This window comes from Podarcis filfolensis (assembly GCF_964270895.1).
Source record: "Podarcis filfolensis genome assembly, chromosome: 15".
In the NCBI taxonomy this organism is placed as follows: Eukaryota; Metazoa; Chordata; class Lepidosauria; order Squamata; family Lacertidae; genus Podarcis; species Podarcis filfolensis.
This window is the reverse complement of record NC_139618.1, coordinates 34567569-34583401: the sequence shown is the minus strand read 5'-3', so window position 1 is coordinate 34583401 and position 15833 is coordinate 34567569. Positions and strand designations below refer to the sequence as shown.

Below are 15833 nucleotides of genomic sequence, written 5' to 3'. Positions count from 1 at the left end.
GTTTCCCATCAGTATTTACTTTTTCATTATATATAACTAATGTTCCCAGAATTGTGCCTGTGGGCATCATGGTGGCCACAGGTGTCCTCTTTGGTGCCTGTCAAGCTCCCTCACCCTTTAAGAAGAGTTTTGTTTGTCTGAGAGATTTGCCTGCTCTCTCTTTTTTGTCTGTGTTCTTTTTGCTTGGTGGTTTTGCCTTTTGGGGGAAGTTCTGAGTGTTGTCAGTTTTTCTTTTGTTGAAATGGGTATTTTGTGGTGCCCAAAACAACTCCTTAAATTTTGCAAATGCATCCCAAGCCTAAAAGGTTGGGGACTCCAATCTATAATAACAACAAATAATAGAAATTAAGGAAAATCTTTACAACTAAAAATAAAATTAATAACTGAACATTTTGAAAAACAGATGGGCAGTACACAACTGTGGACAGAAAATGAGGTTTAATAATTATGACCCTGTTGTTACAGTGTTCCGTTTTTAATCAGATTACGTAGGAAGGCAAAGAATTAAGTAAAAGTCGGCAATGAGATGAGAATGAATGAATGAGCTGGGGTTATACTTTTGTGTATCGGATGATCAGGGAGTCACACAGATTACTAGGTCACAGCTGTAGCAATTTAGGCAACACATTTAATTATTATTTATGCATTAATTTGTTTTTTGTAAGGATGGCAATCCAGGTCAGCTGACAACAATTAAACCATCTAACAATAAAAAGAATGATAAAATAAAATTTATTAATTAAAACAGTACAGGAGGCAGAAACAACAGATTTTTATTTTTTTTAAGCTGGCATGCTTGAGAAATAAAAGTAACAACCTGACAATCCAGAGGTCAGTAAAAAAAAAAGGGCCTCACATGCAACCAGTGATCATCAGAGAGAGGGGTGAGGTTGGTCTCCCTAGATAGCAAGCTCCAGTAGCTTGGCACGGATTTAATTACTGTATATTTGAAGCTCTCAAGAAAGGCATTTTGTATGCTATCTCTGTGTGTGAGAAAGTATTTTTCTACCCTTCTTTTTAGCTGAAAAGTGGCTTGCATTAAATCTCTGCTGGACATTCCTTCATAGGGCACTCAGAATGCCAGTTCTGAAAATTTGGGGATTTCATCATGAGTATCAGATGGAGTCTATGCATAGGATATCGGGATCTCAGTGTAAATTACCGGCGTGAAATTGCTGCATCTCAATCTAAGATGTTCCTCTATGCAGGAATCTCTTCTTTCTCTAAACAGGAACAGTAGGAAGCAGCGATACACTGGGTCACAATATTTGTTCAACTAGCCTAGTGGTGTCTATAGTAGTGCAGGGATGGCTGGGGAGAGCTAATGACAGGCAGAGCTAACTGATTCTAGCTTTGTCCCCATCTTCCTCATTGTTGACCACTACAGTGGCAACCCCGAGTTTAAGGAGGAGGAAGCTGATAGCCAGGACTGGACCTGGGATTTTCTGCACAGCAAGCATCATCATCATCATCATCATCATCATAATTTATTTATACCCCGCCCTCCCCGGCCAGAACCGGGCTCAGGGTGGCTAACACCAATAAAATTATAATAAAACATAACGGGGGGGGGGGACACAACAAAACAAAATCAGTTTATTAAAATGCAGGTTAAAATACAATTTAAAACGCAGCCTCATTTTAATAGTAGCCCATAAAGCAAAAGCATAAGGGGAGGGAAACATAAGGGTCAGACTGAGTCCAAACCAAAGGCCAGGCGGAACAGCTTGGTCTTGCAGGCCCTGCGGAAAGATGTGAAGCCCCGCAGGGCCCTAGTCTCTTGTGACAGAGCGTTCCACCAAGTCGGGGCCAGTACGGAAAAGGCCCTGGCCCTAGTTGAGAACAATCTGGACTTCCGGGGTGGCGCCACCGGCAATGGCGGACTCCCTCTGAACTGGAGGGAATAGCTCCGCGGGAAACGGGTCTTCTCCGCTACGGCGAAGCGGGGACCCTTTCAAAAATCACAGGCGGATGAAGCCTGTGACCATGGGACTCGGCGGGCACCTTTAGCGGCCCCCCAACTCGCTAAGGAACCCACTAACGGGCTCCGAAGTGAAGAGGGGGAAGTGGCGCGGTGCTGAGAGTCAACGGCTATTTCCGTGGAGCGAAGCCGCATAGCTGTTGCCGGAGAGCGCTGCCTCTTTCCTGGGACAATTTGGACTTTAAAACAAGCACCCGTGAGTACTTAGATTTTGAACAATTGGACATCAAATAAGGACTAGCGAGCAGAAAAGAATTGGATCTTAAAATACCTATTTTAATTTGGTACGGAACGGGAAGGTCTAAACAGGAAGTCAGCCTTCCGTTCTTTTGTAAACAGAATAAAGCAAAGACAACATAAACTAGAGCTAAGAAAATCGTCTTTAAAGGACTGGATTCCATCATCTATAATTGTGGAACCCCCCTTTGACAGCAGGAGAAGGGGAAGGATCATTTTTAGACTGTTTAAAGTGAGTTTAAAGTAAAGTAACTTTCCTCCGTCCTGATACTGGAGCGGGGGTGTCAGGACCGACGTTTGAAGTTCATTGACCAGAAATAAGTGTTTTTGACAGCGAAAAGAAGAGAAACATAGTGATTCCATTGTTCTTCGCATTTGAAAGGAATAAATATTGACAAAGTATCTTAAAAAGGGGAAACTCTGTTGCAAGAACAAATAGAAGTTTTCCCCCTAGAGGGAGACTGTGAAACTGTAACCAACTCCAGGGAGCCGGCAGCTGTTATAGATTACAATCGTGGGAACAGGCATTTGACCTTGCAGGACAATGTATTCAGAAACCTTGTTGTGTGTCTTTTATAAAACAAATGCCCTACTGGAACAATTACATGAAAAGGTGAATTGGATGGCGACCTCGACTAGAAATTTGGAACAGGCAGTGGGAAACTTTGAACAGGCAGTGGGAAAATATGTGGAGCCCACTCAGGAATTAAATCAGGAGTGTGTTTTGACAGAACAGGCCCAACAGGAATATGAGTTTTCGGACTTGACAAATGAACTTGGAAAAAGCCAGATTTGGAAAGAAAAAGTTTGGTTTGGCTTTGAAATGGGGGCTGGATTGACCCCCCTATGCTGAGATGTCTGGACTTTTCAAATATGGCAATGGGCCATGAGATGTTTGGGATTGTGGGGGCTCTTAATCTTGGAGGGTTTTTGAAACATGCTGTTAAATACCATATGGAATTTAGTGTTGAATATGGAAAAGGGGCTGATCTGTCGAGAAGGGCTAAAAATATTGTCACGAGCAGGAGACAAGGGAAAATACAGCTACAAATATGAAGAAGAGCTGCGGAAGGGACATGGAAGAGACTTGAGGGCCTCGGATACAAGGTTGCCAGGTTAATGAGCTAGATCGGCGTGATAATAAGGACTGACAAAACCCGGAACCAGGAGGAAGGGACGTTGGATGAAGATTGGACTTGTTTGTATTTCTTTTCTCTACCATTAGAACTGTTTTATAAAATTGATGAACATTAGAAAAATGTTGGAATGAAATTACTTGGCTTTAGCAAAAATGTTTAAAGAATTATGAAAGAATTTTATGGTTATGAAAAGCTGGTAAGGACAAGATTTAAGTTTTAAGCTTTAAGATTTATTTTATTATAGAAAGATAAGACTAAAACAGTTTAGGGTAATGTAATGACAGAATATTATGAAATATGGAAAGGATTTGCTGGGATAATTAACAACTAGGATACAAAGAAAGGGAGGAGGAGGAGGTCTAAGAAAGAAGGTAATGACAGTTGAGGATTTGGAAATAATGAATTTGTTTTTAAATGTTTTTAATTGTTTGTGATGTATTTTTGTATTTTTTTTCTTTTTTTTTTTGTTTGAATCTGTATCTATATGGTGGGAGGGGTTTGTCTTTTTTCTTTTTTAATTTGTTAATTATTTTTATTTTGCATTTTTCTTTGTCTCTATTTTATTTTGTAACATTTTGAAAATTCCAATAAATATCATAAAAAAAGAGACCAATCTAACCACCTTGCGGCCTGGGACCTCCAAAGTGTTGTTATTTGTGGACCTTAAGGTCCTGCGCGGGGCATACCAGGAGAGGCGGTCCCGTAGGTACGAGGGTCCTAGGCCGCATGTGTTTTCCACTAAGCTAAGCCCCCTCCGTATAGAAGGCAAGGCCGAAGGCATCCTGAATTGCATTGGCTGATCTGCATTGCCTGATGGTGACTGGCCCAATGTTGTGCCAGAGTGTGTGGACTAGGTGGCTTTTTTTGTTCCTTCCAATTATGTGATTTGGTGAGTTGCTTTTTAACATAGCACATAGCACCACCTGCTTACAGTGGTGCTGCATATTGCCATCCTTTGTTAAAATACTGGGCATGAGGTTGGCTTGGTATGTGGCTGGGGAGTAAGGCGTAAAAGTCTGTAGGTAGATGCTTGGATGGTTGCAGGAACTGTTGCCAAGCACTTGGTGGGCCTTTCCATTTTCTTCAAGGCCTGGCAGTTTTCATCCAAGTTCTGACTCAGACCAGGAGGTGGTTGGTAAACGGTATAAACAGCACTGCATGTTCCCTGCATCAAGGAAGCTCTGCCATCTTCCTTGGAATAAATTATGCAAATATACAAACAACTCTAGTGCAGAAGTCATAATACAGGGCTCTTCACAGAAGTTTGAATAAGGACGGGGTGTTCGGCAGACGAAACAAGCACATTGGTTTGGGTTTTCGAAAAGTGAAAAAGAAATCCAGACAGAAAAGTTGTTGAGCTTTTTTGTTTCGGGCAGAGTTGTTGTTTTTGGTTTTTTTTTGCAAAACCACAAAGATATTGGATGTTTTGGAGCTATTTCTGTGGAAAATTGGCTAAAACGACAATGTCAACATGGGCTGCCATACATCCGGATTTTACTGGACATTTAAGCTAATTTCTGCCAGGTAATGGGTAGATGGTTAGGAAGAGAAGAGACTAAGGTTTGTCTGCTTTGCACCCCGTTGAGTGTGGTGTGACTTACCATGGAACACTGTTCCTTAGGTTAATGCCACAACCATGTATAAGAGTTTTGACATTTGTAGGAGAGTGTGGTTGCTGAAAGCAGAATGCTGAGCTAGATAGGCCTTTGGTTCAGTCCAGCAAAACTCCTTATATTCTCATGCTCTTCACTTACTTTTTGTCCTCCCTTATTCTCCCCATTTCCCCTTATAAATTATGCCATTTTTAGATTTGTGCAGTTTCAAAACGGATATATAACTGGTTGGATGGAGCCCAAGCAGCCCTTTCCACCTCTGGGGAAATGAGTGCTCCGTCAGTCATGCTCCACTTGATTCATGATAACCAAACTTCACTACCTCATTCATCATTACAGTTTGGCGAACATCATCTCTATTGAGATGCAAGGCACTCACTATCTGTAGTTTCTGGCAACAATTGAAGATATTTTGGTTTCAGTAAACTTTTCCAGATGAATGAATGAATGAACATTTTGGTCTTTGCTTGGGTTTTTATTCGTATTGTTTTAAAACCAATTTTAGGTTGTTTTGATATTATTTTAAAAGCCACTTTTAGTTGTGTTTATTGTACAATAGTAAACTGCCTTGAATGAGAGGTGACTCATAAATAATAATAATGATACTGATGATGATTATAATTATGATCATAGCGTAACTCAGTTAATCCTCTATATATGCATGTATTTTCTTCCACTTAAACATTAAAAAAGCAAGTCTTACCTACAGGCTTCCAGTCAAAACAGTTGTCTGCAGAGATGGTATTAACACACTAGGGCCATTTTGTTACAAGTTTAGAGTCAGATTTCTATGTAGAAAGGTAGCTCCTTTCTTCTGCCTCAGAGCATGAATGAGTAATGGTCAGCACAACATCCCATGGCAAAAAAACATGTTAACTACGTGTTGTCCAAGGTATATCCTTTGGTTTCTATTGAATTCCCTACAATGAATTTTAGCAACTAAATGACCTTGAATACAAGTGCATTAAGGAAGTGAGAGAATAATTTATCTTTCTTTGCTTTCTCAAGCCTGTTCATAGCCTCTATAAGCCTCTGTCATATCCCATTGCTCTTTCCCCCCTCTGAATGAAAAAAGAGTCCAACATTTTAGTTAGGGGGGAGAAACAGCTTACAACATGGGACAACATGATAGAAGCTGATGGTATCTGGAACGTCTTTGTATTAGTTGTAGAATTATATTCTTTTGGAGATGGCTAATTTATCAAAAACTGTAATGTTTTAATAACATGTCACATACAGGTTTGGTTCAAGTTAGATAGGATGAGTGAACACTGAAACAATCTTTGTGAAAGAAATCCCCCCCTTTTTTTTACTTCTTCTCTTCTCGCACCCTCTTGTGGAGGTGGGTTGCCACTCACTCCCAAACCCTCCTCTCCCCACACCATCCAGCCACCTCCCAGCACCGTAACTAGAAAAAGAGCCTTAGTACTTTTTGTCAGAGAAGCACCATGACTGGAACTTTGCGTGTCCCCTTAAGAGAGCCTGGCTCTCTTAATAACCTCACCCCCTGTATGGAGAGATGCATGAAGTATGCATTTGTGTGTTTGGATGTTTTTTTTTGCCAAAGAGGGAGAGAATACTTGTCTTGTTGGCAACCCATGCTACGCCACTGGCTAGAATGTTTATTTTTGGCATGTTTATTTTTAACCTGTAAGGAATTGTGTGTGTGTTTAATTCGTGGGGGGCATTAAAAAACATGGCCCCCATCTTCAGTGTGAAGTAGAATTCTACTATCTGTAATGTGTAGATCGGGTCTAATATCAAGGAAATGCTAGCCTCTGCATTTGAGATGCTGGCCAGAACCAAGTACTAAGGGACGGACTCTCAGAATAAGCTAACTTGGATGGCATGCTAAAGAGTGTTTGCTCTTTATTTTGTCTTCAGATCATCAGAAGTTGGAGCGAGAAGCTCGAATTTGCCGTCTCCTGAAGCATTCCAACATCGGTAAGTATCTGTCTTGGAGGGGATAAGTGGAGGTGGGGAAAGTTTCTCGCTTTAGAAGAAGAGTTTGCCAGGGTTGGCAATATTTGCCTGTTTTGTGTTCTTCCTGGGAGAACTGTGGGTGGGAGTGCTCCTTCAGTGATTGGAAAGATAGGGGAACATTTGTTCACTCTTAGAAGCTGATCTATACCTACCTATCTATCATCTATCTATCAATCATCTATCTATCTATCATCTATCTATCATCTATCTATCTATCATCTATCTATCATCTATCTATATCTATATCTATATCTATATCTATATCTATATCTATATCTATATCATCTATATCTATATCTATATCTATATCTATCTATCTATCTATCTATTATCTATTATCTATTATCTATTATCTATTATCTATTATCTATTATCTATCATCTATCTATCTATCTATCTATCTATCTATCTATCTATCTATCTATCTATCATCTATCTATCTATCATCTATCTATCTATCTATCTATCTATCTATCTATCATCTATCTATCTATCTATCATCTATCTATCTATAATAAAAACTCAGGTCAAGAAGGCAGTGGTCCAGAATCTGCTCCAGCAGATCTGTGCATGTTTCTCTCATTGCAGACATGGCATATCCAATCCTTTCCAAACTACCATCACTTCCAGTGTTCCAGATTCTAGCAATCTACATTTGCAGAATCCAAATTCAGCAGTTAGAACATCCAGATCCTGTGACTGGGATAAATCTTTACTCAACAACTAGTTTTTTGAGTAAGTGGAGGATATGGCTGCCAAGCCCAAAAGTTATACCCCCACCAATGGGATACTACCTTTTCCTTGCCCCTGTACTCTGCACTGATGTAATTCAAAAATATGCTTTTCCACCTACATTGCTTGCTTTATTTCAGGCATGGAAACAAGTGTCCCATCAGCCCCAGCCAGTATTGTCAATGGTGAGGGATGATTCGAGTTTAAATCCAGCAGCGTTTAGAGGGCAACAGGTTCCTGATCCCTACTCTTATTCACAAAACATGGATAGTTTTGCATTATTATTATTATTTGCCCTGTGAGGAATTTTGACATGGCTGCAGAAACTTGGCAAAGCTACTGATAGTGTATACAAACCACAGTGAGTTAATAAACCATAATCTCAGGTCAGGGTCAAATTGTGGTTAGCCTCTTTTTCTCAGCTTAGCCTACACCACAAGGTTGTTAGGAGGGTAAACATGGAATAATCACATCTACATACACCAACCTGAGCTCTTTAGATGAAAAGTGGGAAATAAAATTTGAGGAATAAAAAACCAGCAACAACTGCTGGTATGGGTTGTGGACTGCACATTCTTGTTGCACAACTGATTGCTCAATCCCACACCCCCTCAACCCTGCTGGTTTCAGTGCACCCCTAGGTAATCTTGCAAGCCCACTGCAGTTGCTGACGTCAGCAAAGATGATAGAGCAAGAGTTTTAGTAAGCAGCATGTTAGGCAGGTCTTTCCTTCTCAAACAACTGGCTAATTAAGACTATGACACCCCTCTCACCCGCTCCAGTGTGCAGTCTGTTTATTCCAGTCATTTTGTTTGAATCCCCCCCCCCCTTTTTTTGGTCCTTTTTTTAGTCCTCTGTTTTTCTCCCTTTGAAGTACATTAGTTTCTATGGAAACAATGTCGTCATGGGCACCTTCTAGGTAGGTTTAGAGACAGACACAAGTGCAAAAGAAAAACGAAAAACCAGTTTGTTATATAATGGAGCTGGAGCAGATGCCACAGCGTGGAAGTCTTGGTGAGGTGTGCAGGATGTATATGGGCTTTGTGCAGCGGGGAGTTTGCGAAAGGAAGATGCATGTGTCCATACGGAGACATCTGTTTTCTGTGCATGATGCGGGGATCTTGTGCCTTCACTATGGGATTGTTCTAAAAGATTTAAGGAAGCTATTAGGCATATATCACCAGCTAATTATTTGAAGCCCTGTGGTAAAGTGAGGCAGGCTTCCATAAGAAGGTGCAAACAGTTGCTAGGAGAGGTGACAACTCTTCCTTGATCACTTACAGTCATTCAGTGACGCAGAACAGGAGCCAGAATCTCCATCTACAGTATAATATAAAAGTATGCGCCTTACATTTTGTGTTGATTGGTAGTGCTGAGTGTCCGTGGGGCAATGCTTAGTGTTTTGCTGACCCCCCGCAGAGGTTAAAGCAAACACTGTGCCCATGAGGCTTAACTCCCTCCTTTTTCTTTAGCATGATGACACATTCAGGCAGCTAGGCAAACCAGCTGTTTTTGTTTGATCCTAGGGAGTGCTTTTTAAACCTCCAGTTTGCTTGCACTAAAAACAAAGTGAAGACATTTCAGGGAGGGAAGTATAATGCTGTGTTCAATCTCCTGCACATAATGTTCTCCTGTCCTGTGGACTTAATGCTATATTGTCTTATTGAGTAAGTTTACTGAATATTATTGCCGAGTTAGTATGATACTTACGAAAGAGCAATTGGACCTGTAACAAAATGTTGGAATGTGGACTTCTGTTGAGGGTTCTAGCTAGCCAACTGTGCCCTTTTCTCTTCCCCTCCACTAAAGTCAGCTTTCTGCGGCTACTGAGTATGCCAAGCCCTCACTGAGCTGTTTCTAGATCCCTTTCCCAGGGGCTACTTTTCCTTCTGCAAACCTTCCCCAAGCCTGCCTATACTTTGCTTTTGTGTGTGGATGGTGCCGTTTTGGCTACAGAAAGACTGACACTCAGAGAACGAGTTGCCATTCATATAGGTTGCACACTACAAATAGTGAGCTCTTTATGTAGAATAGGTAAAGGTAAAGGGACCCCTGACCATTAGGTCCAGTCGTGACCGACTCTGGGGTTGCCGCGCTTTCAGGTCATGTGGCCAGCAAGACTAAGCCACTTCTGGCGAACCAGAGCAGCGCACGGAAACGCCATTTACCTTCCCAACACAGCGGTACCTATTTATCTACTTGCACTTTGACGTGCTTTCGAACTGCTAGGTTGGCAGGAGCAGGGACCGAGTAACGGGAGCTCACCCCGTCGCGGGGATTCGAACCGCCGACCTTCTGATCAGCAAGTCCTAGACTCTGTGGTTTAACCCACAGTGCCACCCACGTCCCTTTTCTGTAGAATATTGCCATTCTTTCTCCCTAAATGCTTTGCATTCAGGTTTTCCTTCGGTGGTGTGAATTAGGCTCACTTGAGTATCCCATCTCTTAGGAATTCCTGGCTTCCAGTCATCTCTGCAGTACAAACACACATCTGTAAATTTGTTTCCTCCAAAGTACCCTGGAAATTGTACTTTGGTGAGGGTGCTCTCTGTTCAAGGTCCCTAGCCCTTCTCACACATTTCCCAGGATTCCCTGTGGGAAAGGCATGACTATTGAATAAGTGTTAAATCTGTGCTGTAGATATTCTACACTCTCTTGGATTTGCTCTCTTGGTGCAGTTCTTTTGTGGGATCTGGCCCTCAGAACTGAGGCATCATCCTGCATGAATTTCAATGCAGAGACTGAGTGGTAGTCATATTTTGGCAGAATCAAATCCTGTTTATAAGCATTGGCCCTGTATTTGTTTGTCTTGCTAGACGTTTTCTCCTCATCTGCAAAGAACTTTTGGAGATGTGGTATTTCATTTGCAAATGATTCCTCCCCCTCCTTTTTGTTTAATTAGTCTTGTTCTGGTGAGGAACAACATGTCTTGAAGCACAGAAAAAGAACCAGGTCTCAGAAGCCCATGAATTTTGTTTCCCTTAAGGAGGGCTGGATCTTGACCTTTCGAGGAGAACGGAAAGGATATTTAGCACCACACACATTTTCTCATGCCAGTTCCACTTTGCAGGGAAGTTCAATCTAACATTAAAGCGCTTCAGTCTGAAAAGATACCCACTAATCTGAGAAGAAAAAGGGCTTCATTCATTTTATGCAATGTTTCCTGCTCCGCTTTCTATTTGAATAACATAAGAGAGCTTCACGTCTATGCAGGGTCAGTCCCATCAGTAAGCAGAGTGAGAGAGTTGCCTAAGGCAACTGATTTTGGGTATAATGAAAAGGCAGTAAAATCTTAGTTATTTAATTTACTATGATTATGTTTTTACTCCCAGGGAGAGACACTTGCTGGACTTTCTGCCTCAGGTGCCAAAATATCTTGGTCAGTCCTGGGTGGAATGCAACTTAACTGAGGGAGGGGGGCATCATTTGTTCTTTCCCTTTAGGCAGCAAAATCGTTTGGCCTGGTTCTGCATCTCATGTTCCATTTCAATGGGCCTGACATTTCTGTTTTCACGACATGAAGGAAGTGTAATGGGGCTATTTCCTTGTGCAAGGGACCTTGTGCTGAAATGTTTTCTGGGGATACACACACACACACGCACACGCACACGCACACACATACATACACATTTTTATTAGTTTTTTTAACATATCATTTCCAACAATCATATAACATAACTTCTTATCTTATACAATGTTTTAGACTTCCATCAACGTCTCTGATGATTTTCCGTTCTTTATCACTTATTCTGCATTTCTTAATTTCTCTATTACTCTTAATTATCATTAACTAATAATTCTCCTCATAGTCTTTCTTGCAATATTTCAGATAGTCCTCCTTACAAAACTTCTTGCAGTCCTACTAGCGTAATCTCTTCATTACAATTGCTTTTCAAATAGTTCGTATATTTACTCCAGCCTTCTAAGAATCTCTCGTCCCGCGAGTTTCGAATCCTTCCTGTTAATTTATCCAGTTCTGCATAGTTCATCAATTTCATCCGTCTGGGGGTCCCCTTCTATCTAACCTACATACCCAGGGCTGAACATCTAAGGAGTGCAGATGATCATCATCATCATCACTTTTAATTTGTATACCGCCTTTCTATCTTACAATACTCAAGGCGGTTTACAAGCTGAAAAAACAAAGAATGTACACCTTAAAACAATCTAATGCAATACAAAAATGTGATAATAAAACATACTTTATTTGATGTAGATTGCTTATTTTAAAGCTAACATTCAACAATCATTAGAATAGTATAGAATAATAACATCAGCATACAAAAATTAAACAGAAACCCACTCTTAACAATTACAATAATTAATTTCGAAATTACAATCAATAAAACAACGGCAAGCCACAGTGCATAAAATAATACAATACAAATTGAGAAACATAGACTGGAGGGTGGGGCAAGGCAGGTGGAAGAAGGCAGGTGGAAGAAGAAGATTACAATAAATGTATTTATTTCTATACCTCTTAGTGCATAGAGACTTCTAAGCAATTTACAAGTATGAACACCAATGACACAAACATAAATAAGTCACTCCTACTGAACATCTTCCAAGACAATAATGCCCATTTACACCACAAAGAACTCATAACCCACCTACTCTCAGCAGCCAGAAGCATCATAGCCAGACACTGGAGAGACCTGTCAGGAGTAAGCATGGACCAAAGGTATCAAATAGTATGGGAAACAGCCTTATTAGAAAAACTAACCAATAAACTGAAACTGACATGGGGACAAATATAAGAAGACACCTTCACCCTCGTATGGCTCCCCTTTATCACATACACAGCCCAACAAGACAACAAGAATCCGCCAACAGCATATGAATCAGTCTGGCTAACCTGATCCAAACAAACACACAAAAACAAATCTCACTACAGCCAACCAAAGACAACCAACCAGTGGCGTAGCGTGGGGGGTGCAGGGGGGGAGGGCCGCACCGGGCGCAACATCTGGGGTTAGGGCAAATCCATGAGTTAGGGGGCGCAAATCCACGGGTTAGGGGGCGCAAATCCACGGGTTAGGGGGCGCAAATTACTTGCCTTGCCCCGGGTGCTGACAATCCACGCTACACCACTGCAACCAACCACACCCTAGGCCACCCACAACCTCTCACCACCACCAAGAAAATACAACAAGCGAATAGTAAGAGAACTCACACAAGTGACGCTGACTCAAAACCCCATACATACACTAAGTAGAAGAACAGAAGCATTGCCACCCGACCCCACCCCACTCACCAATCTCCCCTCCCCTCTTTCCCCCTCTTTTCTTCCTAACCTAACAGTGTACAGTATGTAACACTAATGTCTCACAACAAATGAAACTGATCTGTAGAAAATGCAACTTGAAAAGAGACAATGCACCTATTTTTGTAAACTAAGACATATCTATCTATCTATCTATCTATCTATCTATCTATCTATCATCTATCTATCTATCTATCTATCTATCTATCTATCTATCTATCTATCATCTATCTATCTATCATCTATCTATCTATCTATCTATCATCTATCTATCTATCTATCTATCTATCTATCTATCTATCTATCATCTATCTATCTATCATCTATCTCACTCAGCCATCTCTGCAAAGGCCACATACCAGGGGTGGGGATGGCACCTGTATATGCACATGTGTACTCTCTTGCACACCGCAGATACTCACCAGACACGCAGGAACACAAACTGTCTTCCTCTTTCACTCGCACACATGTTCATGCAGTCACACACTCAGTGAAAACAATCCCATTAAAACATAAAAATCCATAATTAAAATATGCAATAAGACAGTCCCATTATATAGATATATAGAAACCCTGTATCCAGATCCCTGTTCTAGAGGGGCCATAAAACACCTAATTCCTCTAATAATGTTTCAGACCAGTTTCACACCAGTTCTCTTGCTACAGTAAAGTCTTTTCAAATGTACCTCTGGGCCTTTGGGAGAATGAATGAATGAATGCAGCATTAGTAGAGACCAAAAGAAACAGCTCCATACCTGGATTGTGGATAACTAGATCTATGTTGTAGGGGAGACTACTGTATTGCTATTATTCATTCCACTAGTTAGTATGTAAGCTTGTTTGCTCTACCATTCCATTTTTAACCTAGGCCCTGACAATAATAATAATTCCATTTATAACCCACCCTTCCTCCTGAAGGAGCCCAGGGTGGCAGATTTGGATGCGCTGTGTGTTTACTAAGGAAAAAATTAAGTGTCCCTCTACATTCAGCCAGAAATTACTTTTCGTGATGATTGGCACTTATAGGAAACTTGCGCCAGAAACAAACTATGGGTTATCGTGGACATGCTGGTGCATCTTGCTCAAATTGTGTTTATCTTGCTCCTCTTTTTCCTGAACCAGAAAGGGGGGGGGGGCACAGCAATGGTTTAGTGTTAAATGTGAACCAGTGCTTGTAATTTCTCTCCAAACCTTTAGAGGAAGTAAAGGTTTTTTCTTGGCTTCATCTCAAAGTTTGCATGGAGGGAAACAAACCATGAGCATGGATTCATCTGTAAGCCAGCACCATTTTCTGTCTCTTCTCAGCTTGTTAAAGGGAAGAACAGCCGCAGGTCCAATATGAGCAGTATGTATCAGCCTGCTTCTCATTTCAGACTATGACATGCAACCATGGCCACTTTGTTAGCTTATAATGGATTATTATTATTATTATTATTATTATTATTATTATTATTTGTTTGCGGAGCAGAAATGTAGGGTTAGAGACTTACATCCTACTTTGTCACAAGTGAGGTGTTTCAGTACTATGGGAGATTTGTGGATCTTCTATAATATTTTCTACTTCAAACATTCAAATAAACATACGACCGAGAGATTTATTTATTTTTAAGCTGGCATAAGTTTTAGTGGCATTATTATACTGCTAAAATATGTATTCTTCACTACCTTGGACATATTTTAATTTCATCATAGATGGTTGAATGGTTTTCTTGTGTTTAGAAAACAAACAAGCACCCAGCTGTTTTCTAAACCTTTTAGTTTGTCTCCATAGAAAATATTTTGGACTCCTGTCTCCAAATTTTAGATTCTCCTGTAACCTTATGCACCTTTTACGTGGCTTTCTTGATAAATTCATTTTAATTGGGTTGGGTTTGTTTCCACCAAGCAGGCGTGCCAACCAGACTCTCAAGGGAGATAACTGACAGCTTGAACTCCTGATTGTGCTTGAGACACCCATTGCAAGCATTCTGGCAGCCACCTGTTCTCTCCCTCCTTCCTATTTCTTGCCCCCCCAGCCCAACCTCTGCTTCCCTTTTCCTGATCCCTCTGGAATTGCTGCCCCTTCATTTCTGTAGCCCTTCTTCCATACTGCCTTCCACAACCTGGTGACCTCCAGATGTTCTGAACCACAACTTACATAATCCTCGATTGTTAGCCCCACTGGCTAGTGGTGATGGAAGTTGTAGCCCAAAACATCCAGAGGGAAGGCTGCCTTATTGTAACCAAGCCAAAGTACATGTAATTGAAATATGCATGCATTTTCCCTCTGCCTACTCCTCCCTACTCTCTTCAGCCCCCACTCCCTGATCTGTTGTTTTCCTGCATCGATTTTAGACTGTAAGCCCCATGGCCCAAGAGCCTGGTATATCTGCTCTTACACACAAACAATGATGGTTCTACTGAAAATGGAATTTCCAGTGTTCAGGTGCAGTGATGACCGTATACTGGATACAAAGAGCAGGCTGCGCTTAGAAACTCCTCCTAACCATCTGGATGGCTACTGCCGGAAGCAGAATACTGGGTTAGATGAGTATTTAGTCTAATCCAGGAAGTCTTGTCTTATCTTCTTAACTTATTACCTAATTTTTGCCCAGCTGGTTTGCAGAAGTTTGGCTCAGAAACAGGTTTATGGGCAGGCAAGTGCCTACTGTAGATCAGGAATTGCATTGGAGATTGCAATTTGTTTTGAGTACTAGAAATGAGCTGAGACCACAGCCCTTCATTTCACATAAATATCTGTTCCTGATTATCTAAGTGTTGTCTGAACTCTTAGTGTGTGTGTGATTTTGTTGTTCCTGTTGTTAAACAATTTGGAGTCAGAAATCCTTGCTGATTTACTGAAAATCAATCTACTAGTATATCCCAGCCTGTTTTTTTCCTCTCCC

General features: G+C 41.0%; 1 protein-coding gene across 15 annotated transcripts in view; it reads left to right on the top strand.

Moving 5' to 3' along the window:
- CAMK2B (calcium/calmodulin dependent protein kinase II beta) overlaps positions 1 to 15833 on the top strand; it is a 208959-nt gene that overhangs the window by 89081 nt on the left and 104045 nt on the right. For all 15 annotated transcript variants that reach the window (XM_083588539.1, XM_083588544.1, XM_083588538.1 and 12 more), the window contains exon 3: positions 6855 to 6914. In XM_083588539.1, coding sequence (XP_083444665.1) covers positions 6855 to 6914 — 60 coding nt within the window. The remainder of the gene's footprint in view (positions 1 to 6854; positions 6915 to 15833) is intronic.